This window comes from Rhinichthys klamathensis, unplaced genomic scaffold (genome assembly GCF_029890125.1).
Source record: "Rhinichthys klamathensis goyatoka isolate OS25496 unplaced genomic scaffold, OSU_Roscu_1.1 h1tg000262l_1, whole genome shotgun sequence".
Taxonomy (NCBI): Eukaryota; Metazoa; Chordata; class Actinopteri; order Cypriniformes; family Leuciscidae; genus Rhinichthys; species Rhinichthys klamathensis.
The window spans coordinates 1640532-1656593 of record NW_026606783.1 but is presented as its reverse complement, the minus strand read 5'-3'; the positions used below and the strand labels follow the sequence as shown (position 1 = coordinate 1656593).

Below are 16062 nucleotides of genomic sequence, written 5' to 3'. Positions count from 1 at the left end.
TTCATAAATCAAAGAGAATTCAGTATAAAATCTGTTTTAGCACTATAAATCGCTCCACAATCAATTGCAAGTGAGCACAATCCTCAGCAAGGTTCCTAAAGCTGCATATCAATAAATACGACAGTTTATTCTCACAAAGATGAAATATCCAAACCCCACGCCTATCAGATTACATAATGTAATGATCGTAGTTAAATGTCATTCAACTACGGAAGCGTGTATCTTTAACTGGGTGTCTTTACATGTAGAAATCCCTTGAAGGGGTTCATTTAATGATTAACAAGATCATGCATGATATACTTACCTGACTGTTACAAAAGATAAAAGCCTGTTAAATCTAAACTGTCATTACAGGTAAAGAACAAAAACTGAAACTCCAAAGGGAAACTCGAGATGAATGTTAAGGTGAGAAACAATGTTTAACATACTCAATTGATTCAGCCATTTAAACTGTTACCTCAAGGTTACAGCAATTTTAGAACTTTTTGGACACAAAACATGAGACAGTTTGGGATTTGTTGTTGTTTTTTTGGCAGTATAAACTCTACACAGTTCCAATCAGAAGAAGACAAGCTACAAAGTTCACAAATGCGTACCACAAAATATACAGTAGACCTGGAGGGCATTAAGCATACATACAGACATCCATAAAGTAGGACACCTTTTTCGAAACAGCGCTCTTCTTTCTTGCAATACCAGCTAAATTTGCAAAAACATTCAGTAGTTAAGACGTGTAGCCTAGATCCTCTTTAAGAAAAACGTATTTTTCCTTTTACAATATTCTAAAAAAATGGTGTTCAAACATCTTGGTATGCAAATATTGACCATAACTCTAAATCACACATCGCACTGAGTCTGAGAGAACATATGAGTACAATTTGCTAAATTATATCAATAAATGTGAAAAATAGCATTGAGATAAAAAGTACAATAAATTCCATGAGGAGTCTGAAACAGAGGCCTTTACAAACTGGCCATCATACTTTTTCCAGTGTTTGAGATGTTCAGAGATGTATTAGCTCATGTTCCATGTGTCTAGTGGACAATTGAAGCATACCAATTCATTAACACTCAACTACATACAAGAAAAATGTTATATCCAAACAAAACCCTTTCCCACCCTCCACCAATCTCATTTCTCCTCAGTCCCCTCTTTAACCTCATTCAATTGTACTTAACCTGCTGCATAGATAATCTAGAATCACTGTTTTGTTGGTAGAGAAAAGCACTGCATGTATGTGCACATGTGTCTATGGCCTTATTGAGAAATTGCGAAGTGTTTGAAAAACTGTCTCTGGGCGTTGCTCTGACACGCAGAAGACCCGACTCAAAGAACAGCAGATTGTGAACCTGTTATTTGAAGCAAATAACAACGCTCGTGGCTTTGTTAAACATTAGGGCCTGGGAAAAAAATGACAGGCTGTTCCAACAACATAGTGATTTTAGAATGTTCCAGCTGTGCCATCTGAACAACAGTGTGCTATTATTACTGAGAAAGATACAAAATACATATATGCAAAACACAAAACCCTGGAACATCACATACAAGCTTAAAGAAATAGCTTTTACACTCAATGTTCATATTTTGGTTTAAAAAACAAAATGAAAGCTGCAATGATTATCTATATTGATGTATAACAAAAAAAGATTATCACTCTGTAACAACAGTGGAAAAATGATCTGTCCCTCAACTGTTCCTTACTCTCAGAATTGAAAGGTATAGTTCACCCAAAAATGAAAATTGTCATCATGTACTCACCCTCATGTCATTGCAAACCTATATTAGAAGATATATATAAAAAAAAAAAAAAAATCTGTTCATACAATGAAAATTGGTGAGATCCAGCGTTGTTCGGACTCCACTAACTTTAATTATGTAGAGTTGAAACTCTTCAATATATCTTCTTTTGTGTTCCATGGAGATTTGGAATGACATGAGGATGAGTAAATGAAATAATTCGTTTTTGGGTGAACTATGCCTTTAACAACTACACACAGAGCAATAACTTTTAAGTAAAAAAAAAAATGGTTGAAGGTGTTTAATTTGATATGTTTCTCTAAATGTATAAATAATGCCAACCTAGTGATATTAATAGTGTTGGTAAAAGAAATTGAAGAAAAGTATATTGAGACAGCATGTGCATTTAGATTTGTGCTCATTAAGTAGATATTTTCCAATCACTTTTTAGCACTTTAATAATTCAAAAAGAAAAGTCAGGTGAGAATACATAAACTAATGAACGCTTAATCCCACGAGGAGCCATTTTAAAAGACAAAAACTCAGAAGATAGGCCTGACCTGTCCCAATTTCTAACCCATGTTTAATAATTAAAGAGTTGGGTTAAAGTCTTTGAACATTTTCAAGCTTGTCGAGTTAAATTCAGTGCAGTACAGAGGAAATGAGATGATTGAGTTAGTTCTGTAATTCTGAACCACTTCCACAACTCTCAGACTTGAGCTAAAGGGGTCTGTGCATTCAGATATATGTTCTGAGAGAGATTCTCACACACTTTCATTCTTTGTGTCACCTCTGGCTTTTGGTTTCAGCTCAAAACATAGGTGTAAGACAATACAGTGTGGAATTTAGGACATGGTCTTAAATATGGGCAAAAACATAAATGTTTGACTATACAAAGGCTGATATGAATAACAGAGTTTGAACATTTCACCAGTGTTAAATGTACAGCCGGACAGTGTATATAATGGCACGTCCATATGCTCCATGCAGATCAAGACCAAAACGTATAGTGGTCTGTACTGGGTCTACGACTCGGGATAATGGCATGTGTGCAATTCTCAATCAAAAATGTACACAGTAAGTGCAGTGTGTAATGCAAAAAGTGGCTGTACTGCACTATTCAACAACATGAACTAATCAACATAACCAGGGTGCAGCACAGTATGAAGAGCAACATCCAGTGTCCACAGTGACTTTTCTGAATTGTTTTGGGTAGATGAACACTGAGCTGCATTAAGTCACGCTTTATTCTATAGAGTTGTATTGCCCAGTAAATTTCTAATTGGACAAAGATTGCCTTGATTGCGCAATCAGGACACAGTAGTGCCAGATTTACATGTATTGCCCCTCCCACTTCTAAACTGAAACCCACCCTCAGTTCAACATCATAGCCCGTCCTACAAACCATACCCCCCTCCCCTCCCCCCACCCCCACCAAAAGAAAATCTGTACAGCAAAAATGAATTCATATTCTTTGTCCTCCATCTTCTCTCTTCTCCTCCATCAGAGCACTCTTAATTCCACCACGCCATCCTCTATGTCTCTGGAGATCTTGTTCTTATTTGTCTCTTATCTCCTTCGTTTTTAACACTGTGAAAAAGGGAAACGTTGTTAATGAACGCATGCTATTGTTACAGGCCATCACTGCCAAAAGTAATACAATCCTTAAAGGTGACACTGATGCAGTAAATTATTCGTCCAATAAAAAAAATTGCCATGCTATGCAGTTCAGGCTAATATTAATATATTTAAATTGTTATAGTTAATTCAAACTATTGATTTTTTTTATTAATTGACAAAGCTGAAATAAAATAAAATAATAAAATATTAGATTTGATTTTTTTTTAACGTAAATTAGAAATGTTGGCAAATAGCTGAAATTAAATAAGTTAATCACTAAAACCTAAACTAATTTTAAAATAAAAACGTAGCTTATTCAAAATATTAATATTTTAACAGTATAATACTAAAAATAACACGGACACACACACACACATAATATTTTATATATTCATTCAAACCTTTATTTAACCAGGATAAAAACTCCTTGAGATTAAAAATCTCTTTTACAAGAGTGTCCTGGAGTGTCCATATATATATATATATATATATATATATATATATATATATATATATACACACACACACACACACACACACACACACACACACACACACACACACACACACACACACACACACACACAGTTCTGAATCTAAACCAGAACCACTGTGCTAAACCTAGTCTTTGAACCCTCACCTGTTATGCATGAGGTTTGTTTAACAGACCGGACTCTTCATTGCCTTTCTGACTGGACTTCATCTCCACCACTATACCACCTTTCACCTCCTCAGATGCCCTGCAAGGAGGAAGTACAAATAAAGAAGAGATGAGAATGAATATGTGGACATGTGGTTTGCAAGTATTGGTAATAATGGTTTACTTACACATCCTTCTTGTCCTTTTTCCCACAGCTCAGCTTGCCCTTCTTACTGAGGAAGAAGAGCAGAGCCACCAGGATGAGAAGCAGCAGAACGCACACCACCACGGCGATCACGACTGCACTCGAACCCCCCTGCTGTTTCTCCGCTGAGAAGAGCGACCGAGAAAAAAGTTGGTGAGAAGTTGATGGTTAATGGTGAGTGTAAAGAAGTAATACTTATGGGTGGGAGAGGAAGAGAAAGGGGGACACAGAGGGGGAATGGGTGTGTTGAGGAAGGTGGGGAGGAAGTAAACCAGAACAATTACCAATTGTTCTTTTGTCGACAGTAAATGCGACACCCATAAAGTAATCAGTGATAAATAAGGTCACAGTTTGAGAAATTATATACAAACACACACATACAGAAAAGAAGCAGGGGTTATACAGACCTGTTTTAAACATGGGGTTTCCTTCGAGCAGCATTATGGGAAAGAGAAAGTTGAGTACCATTGAACAGCATAACGTAAAAAAAAAAAAACACTCCAGCACTAACCCACAAACGCACACAAAACGAGGCCCATCAAAGAGATGAAGACGAACACACACACACACACACTCTAAAGTGACTGCACAAGCTAAACGTTTGACAGTACGCTCAAGTATGAAAGGAAAGGACATCAGTATTAAGCGACAAACACCCCAGACACAGAGTGGAAGGAAAGAGAGGAAGGTAAAATAGAACAGAATCCTTTATTGTCCCAAATAAGGGAAAAGTTAAAGGTGCACCATCAACAAAATAGAGGACAGACATCATACAAAGATCACATACGTAATACAATATATAATATACACAGTGTTTGGAAACAATACATAATATACAGTGTAAAGAGCTGAAGAGTTAGATTATGGAGTATGTACAAGAAAGAGTCCTGAGAGGAAGAGGAGGAGCAGAGAGAGCTGGGACAAGTGTCTACCTCGGTTAGCGGCATTGGAATCTGTGTCTTTTTCTGGATCTGCACAGATGAAATAAAAGAATGCGGTTTGGAGAACAGCTAACATTTTACACAAGTCTGGGTCTGTTGAGAGATATATGTTCGCATACTAAATACTATATATTAAATTTATTTGCATTAAGTATGCAGAAGCCTCATGCCCAATTAAATTGCAGGCTGATAGTTTGAATTGAATAGAGATATTACATGTAATTTCCAATCATACTTTATAGTTAAATTGTTGAAATTTCAGAGGTCTACAGAATTCATCTGGATTTGTGATGTAAAAAATATCTGAGTAAATACACTACTGTTCAAAAGTTTGGGATCATTTAAAAAAAAAAAAAAAAAGATATTGATAAAAAATCCTGGAAAAAAATCCAGATTTTCTCCACACAAAAAAAAGAATTGAGCAATGAGCAAGATTTTAATAAGCAATCTCTCTTGAGCATCAAATCAGCATATTAGAAAGATTTCTGAAGGATCATGTGACACTGAAGACTGGTAATGATGCTTTGCCATCACAGAAATAATATTAACATTTAAAATATTTTTAATTAGAAAACAGCTATTTTAAATTGTAATCATTTTTCACAACATTTCTGTTTTTACAGTATTTTTGATCAAATAAATACAGCCTTGGTGGGCATAAGAGTCTTCTTTTAAAAAAAATTGTACGGTCTCCAAACTTTTGCTCAGTAGTGAATAAACCGGAAATGATTCTGAAGTGTATACAAGGCCATGCAACTCAAGCACATCTGTGCATGACTTGAGATTTGACAGAGCAACATCAATGCACGCTGTTTAATATTCACGAGCATGGTCTTTTTATAAAGTGATGTAGCTCTTTACCCATAATCCCACCCTCTAAAAAATATATATCAGTTCAGGATGACCAATAGCGTTTTCCGAAAAAGTGCAGTATACAGCCAGAGCACACTGCGTAAGATACGATATCCCACAATCCACTGTGCACTTGTCCTTCACAAGTGTATTAAATGAACTAGAAGCAACATCCAAGATTTTTTAGATCTTCTCGATTTAAGCAGATTGCCAAAATTCTCACATTCTTACACAAAATTTGATTTAAAAAAACTTCATAATAACAGTATTCATATTTAGCCGAGATAGCTGGTTGCTACACGCTAAATTAACCAGACAACAATATGGTCATGTGACTGTGTCCCAAAGTACTGTCTGAACTAGATACTAAACTAGATAAAACTGGAAGTTTCTGTCTGATATTTACCCATTGCTGGATTACGAGTGGGGTTATTTTTAACCCAGTCATTTTTAGAGTGTAGTATTCCAATCCTAACATTGCCTCGGTTTGTATGAGTAGGGAGCACTAACCTGATTTGATGGACACCTTTAAGTGCCTGCTGTTTCTTCCATGCTCATTGTATGCTTCACACATCACACCATTTGCCAGAACCGCAGCTGTGGCCTCAAGAGTGACCGTGCTGATCACCCTATTCCCCACTACTGTCACTGACTACACACAGACAAACAGACAGAAGGATAACATTACAAAATACAATGAATACAGAAGTTTTCTCTGATGTAAAGATCAAGTTCAAACTAGGGATGGGCATTCGATTAAATTTTCTTAGTCGATCGTCGGGAGAATTAACGATCGACTATCGATTAATCATTAATATTTTTTATATATTAAAATTAATTATTTATTTAACTTTTTATAAATTAAAAATGCAATGAAAATACAAAAATACAGCGTGTTTTTCCTCGATGAGATCTTTATTACAAGATAATCAACTTGCGGCAGTTAAACTGGACATTCGGCTAAACTTGAAATATGCGCTGCGGTGCTCTAAAAAGCAACAAAACCTGCAGCTGCGAGTTGGCGTCCTCAAACAGAGACCCGATCGTTTGTTCCAAAATAATAATAAAAAAAATCATGTTAAACAATAACTTAACCAAAAACATAATAATACTCAATGTAACTCAAAACTATCCAAGGTACGAAGTCGAGAAAGAGTGTGAGAGAGATTAGCCTACCTAGCAACAAATTAGGCTACTTAACAAAAGCCTCAAAAAAAATATCTATTAACTCACATAAAACTTCTGCACCAGTCTACTGATTTTTGTTGAGAAAGATAAGCATGTTGATGACATGGACTGGGCCTGGGGTCAGACGCGACCGCAACATGGTGACCGTCAAGCCTCGTTTATACTTTTGCCTGGCTCTGTGAGTCTCCGCAAACGGACGAGGCGTTTATACTCCACGCGCTCGCCTGTAAAACGCCGAATACCGCAATGACGTCATTTTTGCCTCGCGCACCTTTGCTCGTGCTTGTGCGGACGCGTCGAGGTCGAGTGTAAACAAACTCTTCAGTCCAGCCGCCGAAAACACCCGCTCTGAGGGGACTGACGTTGCCGGGATGCACAGGTACCTCTGCGCTAACTTGACCAGCCCGGGAAACAACTTATTCCGTTCACTTTCCACCCGTCTGCAGTGGTGCAATCCAGCGGTTCATTGCTTCAAGGCTCACATTACGCAACGCAACCATATTACATTTACATTTACATTTAGTCATTTAGCAGACGCTTTTATCCAAAGCGACTTACAACTGAGGACTAAACCAAGCGAGTCATCGTGAAGAGGCAAAAGCAACGCAAGAAGTGCTCAAAATACAAAGTTCAGACATAGCTCGGAGTAGCATAAGCCAGGCAAGCGAGGATTTAGAGGAAAGGATTTTTTTTTTAATTTTTTTTTTTTTTTATCGATAACAAATTAACATGATCGACGAAATTCTTAATGATCAATTATCGATCGTCGATTAATAATGCCCATCCCTAGTTCAAACCAAATCTATTTGGAGCAAACAAACACACCTCTTTGCCAGAAGGTTTCCAGATGAATTGTGAAGAAGGATAGCCAAGAGCAGAGCAGTTGAGAGTGACCATCTCTCCCACCTTAGTAACCAAACCATTCCCCGAAGCATCGATCTCAGGTTCACCTCCAAAACAAAAGCATGTGTATATTATAAGCCACCAATCTTTAAGTTCATTTGCTTTAAGCCTGTTGACTTGTAAATTTCTTGGTACCGGTATATTTGTCAGCCGTTCAAAGAGGCATTAAATTAAACCTTCCACATGATCATCCTAACAAATCTACTTTTCATCTAATTAATACATCCAAATGTTTGGGTGAGGACGCTAAACGTGTTATCTCTTTTAATAGCGCAAAAAAAAAAGCTGTTTGGACAGGAGATATCAAGAAACTAAAAAAATAATATATAGTCTATATTTTTTTAGGATTATGAACACAAATTAGGATGATACCATGGCAAACCAAATTATATAAAACCGATGAAACCACAAAATCTGGCATGGAGGTTTGTATATAATTACAACATATTTGGCTGTTATTTTTATTGTAGCCTACATAAGTATAAAACCACGTGACTCTGATCAGGGTTCTAAATTAACTTTTTTGATCACCAGCCAATGTGGCTGGTAACTTTCTAAAGTTACCAGCCATTTAGAATTTCCACTAGCCAAATTTTTTCCGGTGAAAATAAGAGAAATTATGAGTGCCACTGAATGCATTTGATAATTTTATTAACATTGTTGGCATGAAAAACACATATAAAGTACAATACAAGACAGAAAGTGCAAACATTTCATTTCAAGTTTGGGATCTATCTCTATTAGGGATGTGCACGGATATTCGAATTTTCGCTCTGTAATTATTATTAAAAAAAATAAAATACTAATACTTTTTTTCTTCAATCTTTTTTCGCAGTTATAATTAAATGCACTGGGTGGAGCATTTAACAAGTGGATTGTGTTTTTGATCACATAATGTCGTTGTCTGCCTCGCGAAGTTTGGAATTACTTAGATGAAATTACGTTTAATCAATTATTAATTATTATTATTATCATAATATCACCACCACAATGAGAAATCACATGAAATCCAAAGAAACAGCAGTCGACTGAGGAAGCAGTTGTCCATCACTGCATTAACGACTGCAGGTCAGCAGCTGTACCCCGATATCTTCTGGTAGCAAAATGATTTTGACATATGCTTCCTTTAAGTTTCGTTGAGGGAGACAGGTTTAAGAACAGAAAACGCAAAGTGCTGTTACTTCACTTTGCACACACACACGCGCGCGCGTCTCTGCGCCTGTCAGCGCAGCGCGTTTTCTCACTCGAGCATGTGGATATTATTGTTTTTCTCAACATGAACGTGAAACAATATAAACACGATAATCATATGCTGACTCGAGTATGTAGGCTACGTTCTGTACGATAACTGCGCAGTCTGCTTTTTCTTTTCTTTTTTGCGTTTTTTCCCCGTTTGCGCTGCCTGAGCTTAAATGCTTTTGTTGTTTATATATTTTGTTTACACATATTGTTTAATGTTTTCAACTAAAAGAAAACCTTAAGATATATAGTAAGCTTGTTGTGTATAGGCTATTGCCTAATGTATAAGCTTGTAAGAAATAATGACAAAAACCTTAAACTTAAAAAAAAATAACGTAGGCTATCTCTCGTTAAACGACATTTAAATTTAAACCCAGAAGTCTGTCCCAACCACCGCCGCATTTAGTTTAATCTTAACTTTTTACTTTAGCTACTTTACTAGCTCCCTCCTCTTTCAGTCTGCTCCCTGCTCTGGCTCGTTCTTCATCTTCCTTGTGTTTTCTGGTGGACGGACGCGTACGCTCCGTTTGTTTCCATGATCATTTCTCGCGCTGGTTTCACTGCAAACTGCGCGCAGCCAATGGGCGCATGAAACGTCATCACATAGCATTACGGCACAGTGTTTATGGGAAATGTAGGAAGTACTGCCAGGGGGATAAATGACCGAGAACAGAACCTTATGCATCACCGGCCAAACTGGCTAGTAAGTTTTTATTAACACCCGCCAAAATGAATTTTAACCCGCATTTGGCGGGTTGGCGGGTGTTAATTTAGAACCCTGACTCTGATGTTGTTTCTGCAACAGCTTCAGCTCTCTTACGAACGAGTGAGCGATTTCAGACACAGCAACGGAGTCGACAATGAGAGTCAATTACTGTGCTGGACTTCCCAACGCTATCCATATGGCTCTGAAAACAGTGGCTGCATCCTACGCAATAGCCATGACATCATATTCCATGTGCTCTGTAACTGGAGAATTTATGGACCACACTGTAAATTCCTCACCATCCTTTCGTGGAAACCAGGAAGGTGTGAACTACACCCATGAATACTATAAATGCATGAAGGCGTAAAGAACAAAACCAGGAAATCAACTGTAGAATGAAAGCTTTCCTGATCGCACAGATAAGATAGATGGCACACTGCCTAGTGTTACTGTATATGTCACATACTGCAAGACAACAAAGTGTTTAACTCATGTTAGAGTTTTATTATAGGAATTAGTTCAACAGTAACTGCTCACATTGTTAAGTGGCCTTGGAAATATATCTCCCATTCATTTTCACCACAGGCATTTCAGGAAGTTGCCTTGAACCAAATTAAAGTGCACAGAGCAAAAGGATAGAAAAAAAAAACGGGTGAGTTTTTTGTTCTTTTGATGCAGTTTTTTTTTTTTCTAAAACAACTGCTTTAATGCATCTTCCCATATTATCTAGCTAAGCAAGCTTGGACTCTTTAAACATTCAGGAATTCTTATCAGAATATAACTATTTACAAGAATGCAAATGAGCAGCTTAATTAAAGTCTGGGAAATTTGTTACTTTCTTTACACCCTGAGTTTGGGGTGTAAAAAATTAATTTGTATAGCGGAAGCAAATTGTTATGGATCATAATTAGCTGTAAATGTGAATGTTGACAGTGCCATTTAATTTGTAAGCATTTAGTTTACTGCCAGAAAACCAAATCATTTAGCTGGTTTATGAAGAGACAAACATTTCCCATCATCCTTCATGGCAGCACAAGAATAAAACGCACAGATCGGCATCAATTACACACCTAATGTGCTTTCTTTACTCTTCATTATGGAGCATTAGCGGGGGAGGGGGGGAGAAGATAATATAAAATAACGAAAAATTACTCCAAATCACTTAAGCGCACATCATATTGTAAATGATTTACAAACACGTAAGGAGGAACTTGTGAGGACAAGAACGCAGCATCTGTTCCCATTGACAACATAACAGCCATTGTAGTTTGTCTTTAATTGTTTCATAATGTTGTTTCATTTCATTTTTGATATGGAGTTTTTGAATGGTGTTTTACTTACTATTGAGCTCAACTGGTCATCCATGACACTGGCCTGACCAACATTTTAATGTTCTTACAATCGCTGCAAGTTACTACTAGATTAAACCGCATTTTCGAATAAACACGCTTTCCTTCTGGCGTTAAACTCCTACCTGCATCTAAACAACGGAAACCAGCTGGTATAACAAGCATCAACTGTTTGTTGACAACTCATGTTCTATCTCTTGAATGCAACCTGTTTTGTCATTGATGACAGCTTGTATTGACACTTTGCACTGATCAACCACAATAAAGCTGTATGTGTCCGTGTATGCACTTAGTACCTCTGACGTTAAGGGTGACATTGGCTTGTTTTTGGAGACCTGGCACTGAAGGTACAGCTCCGACACATATATACACACCAGCTTGAGCCAGAGTCACTTCCTGGATAGTCAACACACCCGAGTTCAACAACATCTTTGAGTCCTATGAAATACAGTGAGATAAAATGAGATGTTGATTCAAATGAGATCTAGCATAACCCACTATTTCTATTAGCCAGAAAGTGTATATCCATATAATATGAACAAGAAAAAAAAAAGAAAAAAAATTCTCAACCTTGTGTCATTCCAAACCCACAAGACTTTATTGTGATGGTCCCTTTTACACATTCTGTTGACTACAGGTAACATTGCACCACATGTCTGCTAACTCTCATTATGTGTTAGTAGAGTATAGTAGACTGGTAGGGTTAGGGTTCGAATAAGTTGACATGTACTTGCAAAGTTACTTAGTCAGTAGAATGTCTGTTGGAGGGCCAACACAAAGTGTTAGCAGATATTAAGTCTACTAATACTTTAATGAGAGTTAATTGACATGTAGTTGCAAAGTTACTTATAGTCAATAGAATGTCTGTTGGAGGACCATCACAGTAAAGAGTTAGCAGATATTAAGAAGACATTCAACTAATACTCTAATGAGAGTTAGTTGACACATAGGTGCAACATTACTTATAGTGAACAGAATGTACAAAGGGGACCTTCAAAATAAAGTGTTACAGACTTTGATTCTTCTTTGAAACAAAAATTAAGATATTTTTAATTACATCGGAGGTTTCTGTCCCTCCATTGAAAGTCCAGGTGACCAAAACTTAGAAGATTAAAAAAGTTCATACAGGTGTCTTAAATTGAATCCATATAAATTGAGCGGTTTAATCCAAGTCTTGTGAAGACATGTGATCGCTTCATATACGACCTTTCTTGTTTACCATATGTGATGTGTATGTGTGTTTTATATGCGAATAAAAGCTTAAAATAAATCTGTTCATTATATAAAGCAAAAGTTTCTCTCCACAAGACTTGAATTAACACATTGATTAACTTTTTGGATCTTTTATGTTTGGGTTACCCGTACTTTCAATAGAGGGCCAAAAACATCTCAAGTTTCATTAAAACTATTTTAATTTATGTTTCAAAGATTTACCAAACTCTTGAGGGTTTGGACCAATATGAAGGGTAGCAAATGATCAAAGTGAGGTACTCTAGGAACAACTGGCGAGGGGATGGAAGCTTGTTGAAGTTTATACTCGCCTTTATCCAATGCAGGGTGTGGGCATCAGATGACTTGGTCTTACACTGAAGCTCTACAGCATCTCCTTTAGAAACAAGCAAGGAGCCTGCTGGAGTCACTTCCACAGGGTCAATATCTGACAGAGCGACACAAGAATGAATGTAGCTATGAGGTGATGGAAAATTCAACTGAACATGAACTTAAAGGGTTAGTTCACCCAAAAATGAAAATTCTGTCAGTAATTACTCACCCTCATGTTGTTCCAACCCCGTAAGACCTTCGTTCATCTTCAGAACACGAATTAAGATATTTTTGATGAAATCTGAGAGCTGGATCACTCCTCCATACTAGTCCATAGGCTTCTTCAGGGATTGAACTTGCCGGCCTCGAAAAGTTATTAAAGACATCGTTAAAATAGTCCAAGTGACTACAGTGGCTCAATCTTAAGTTTATCAAGCGACGAGAATACTTTTTGTGCGCAAAAAAACAACAAAAATAACGACTTTATTTCAACTATTCATTTCCTTCTCTGTGGGCCTCGAGTCAGTTCACTAGTGTAATAGCGTAAGCTTCTGTTGTTGTACGTCACACGCATCACGCACATGACCAGCGTCGGCCAATAGTGAGCCTACGTGTGACGTAGCTCTACGGAATCACACTACGTTAACTGACTAGAGGCCCAAAGAGAAAGAAATGAATAGTTGAAATAAAGTCGTTATTTTTGTTTGTTTTTGCGCACAAAAAGTATTCTCGTCGCTTGATAAACTTAAGATTGAGCCACTATAGTCACTTGGACTATTTTAACGATGTCTTTAATAACTTTTCGAGGCCGGCAAGTTCAATCCCTGAAGAAGCCTATGGACTAGTATGGAGGAGTGATCCAGCTCTCAGATTTCATCAAAAATATCTTAATTCGTGTTCCGAAGATGAACGAAGGTCTTACGGGGTTGGAACAACATGAGGGTGAGTAAATACTGACAGAATTTTCATTTTTGGGTGAACTAACCCTTTAACAAATTATCATTTTTTTAACTTTTTTTAAAGAGGAAAAAAAACAGATAAACTGTCACGAGCACATTTTACTGATATCACACTATTCTTGGAAATCTCTTTTTTACTGTTCTGTAAATCTTGTCTGAATTAGCAATGGTAATGAAGAATGTTTAACAAAGAATCAGTTATGCATGACATTTAATAACTTGCCCACATTTGTATTTGTTATAGAGTTTGGAATTACTTACAGTGCACGCTTAAGTGTAGAGTTTTGGTAAGTTCGACATCATCTGAGGCATCAAAGTCCTGAGCTTCACACGTATAGGTTCCAATATCATTTCGAGTGACACTCTTCATATGTAATGTGCCTTTCTGTCCGCTCAGTGGTGAGCCCTTACAAGTGAGAGTAAATACGGGAGTGAAAATAATATACTAGATCATTTGGTTGTGATTTACATATTACATGGCCTCTCACCTCTTTAGTAAATTCAAATTCTGGCTGAGGGTTTCCATCGGTCTCACACACCATCTCCACGTCATCCCCCTCTTTGATTGGCCCCTGATTCTTCACTTTGAAGTAAACATTTTCTGTTGAATCTGATTGGAGGAGAGCACAGGATGAGGAGTTTGATACGTATAGTTGACGCATGAGGCACGGGTTACTGTTTCTTTGTAAGTGTGTGTGTCTCTGACTCACAGAGCAATGAGAGGTTGAATTTATCAGAGTTCTCGTGTAGGGTTTTGTTTTCTGGCATGAGGTACTCCACCGTGCAGTGGAAGACTGATTTAGCATCGGCTTTAACCGGCTGCATGTACAGCGTGCTAGTGATGGTGAACAGGCCTGAGGCTTCCTTCACCAAACTAGGTATCATATACGTTTCTGAGAAAAAGAGAGAAACAAGATTAAATTTACAGTAAGAGATCTAAAAGTGTGGGAGGAATTTAACAAACACATTATATATGTATATATTCTGAAAGTTATTTGATATAATATATATATATATTACTCCTCACAAGTTTAGGGTCGGTCATTTTTTTATGTTTTGGAAAGAAGTCTCTTATGCTCACCAAGGCTGACATTTATTTGATAAAAATACAGTATAAACAGTAAAATTATTTAAAATAACTGTTTTCTATTTTTCTATTTGAAAATTTTAATTTTCAGCATCATTACTCCAGTCATCAGTTGCATGATCCTTCAGAAATCATTCTAATGTGCTGATTTGGAGCTTTTAATTTTCAACAATTCATTTTTTGTTACAACGTAATCGTTTTTGCTGTCACTTTTGATTAATTTAATGCATCTTTGCTGAATAAAAGTATAAATTTTTTTAAACAAATGCCCCCAAACTTTTCAACGGTAGAGAATATCTAGTAGAAGTCCCCCATTTGAATCCCAAATTTTTGGACCCCACTACGATTCCAGTAATACTGCAATGGGCGGGAAAGAAAATTTAAAGGACTTTAAAGAGCCGACTTATTCTGACCACTTTTCAGATTCTGCACTTACTTTCCTTTTGGCTCTTTTCATCAGGCAGCGGGTTGTCGTCTTTAAACCAGATAATACGAGGCTGAGGGTAAGCATTCCTGCTGGTGCACTTGCCCACCTAAACAAACATACCACACAGAAATTTGACATGCTAGATGTTGTCATAAGATTTTTGACAAGCTTTTCATTCAGTCATTGTAAGGCTGCACAAATTAAATATACATTTCAAGACTCATAGCTATCATATATAGCTAAAAACATCTACACAAGATTCACCTCAGAGGAGGAAGTAGTGTCATGACTGACAGTGATGGCCTGATTGTTGTCTGTTATCACCGGCTTCTCTGGAGCAACTGTGAGAGGAAAAGGGAAGATCATTTTCATTAATAACTTAAATCAAGTCTGAGATATGGTTTCCTAAACCAATTGCATGCAAATGGACACTGCAATTGGCCATATAAATACCACCACATTGAGGGAGAACTCAATGAAAGAATCATGACAGCTGATAACTGGCTTTTTAAAATGTGCGCTAAACCATACCCATTATGCCCATTTATAATTTTCTTATTCAACTTTTTATCATTATTTTATGAATAACTGCTGCCATAATCAAAAGAAATATACACAAACATCTCTTTTAAATAAAATTCAGTTTACCACCTGCTTTCTATGGGC

General features: G+C 37.0%; 1 protein-coding gene across 1 annotated transcript in view; it reads right to left on the bottom strand.

Annotated features, from left to right (window-relative positions):
* Positions 1-3165: 3165 nt before the first annotated feature.
* Positions 3166-16062, bottom strand: part of bcam (basal cell adhesion molecule (Lutheran blood group)) — a 55156-nt gene continuing 42259 nt past the window's right edge. Inside the window, exons 4-16 of the mRNA XM_056267649.1 lie at positions 15661-15737; positions 15406-15502; positions 14593-14775; positions 14371-14492; positions 14144-14288; positions 12923-13038; positions 11678-11819; positions 8010-8134; positions 6507-6648; positions 5136-5174; positions 4187-4328; positions 3999-4098; positions 3166-3328 (exon numbers count right to left, since the gene is read on the bottom strand). Coding sequence (XP_056123624.1) covers positions 4002-4098; positions 4187-4328; positions 5136-5174; positions 6507-6648; positions 8010-8134; positions 11678-11819; positions 12923-13038; positions 14144-14288; positions 14371-14492; positions 14593-14775; positions 15406-15502; positions 15661-15737 — 1427 coding nt within the window. The 3' untranslated portion in view covers positions 3166-3328; positions 3999-4001. The remainder of the gene's footprint in view (positions 3329-3998; positions 4099-4186; positions 4329-5135; positions 5175-6506; positions 6649-8009; positions 8135-11677; positions 11820-12922; positions 13039-14143; positions 14289-14370; positions 14493-14592; positions 14776-15405; positions 15503-15660; positions 15738-16062) is intronic.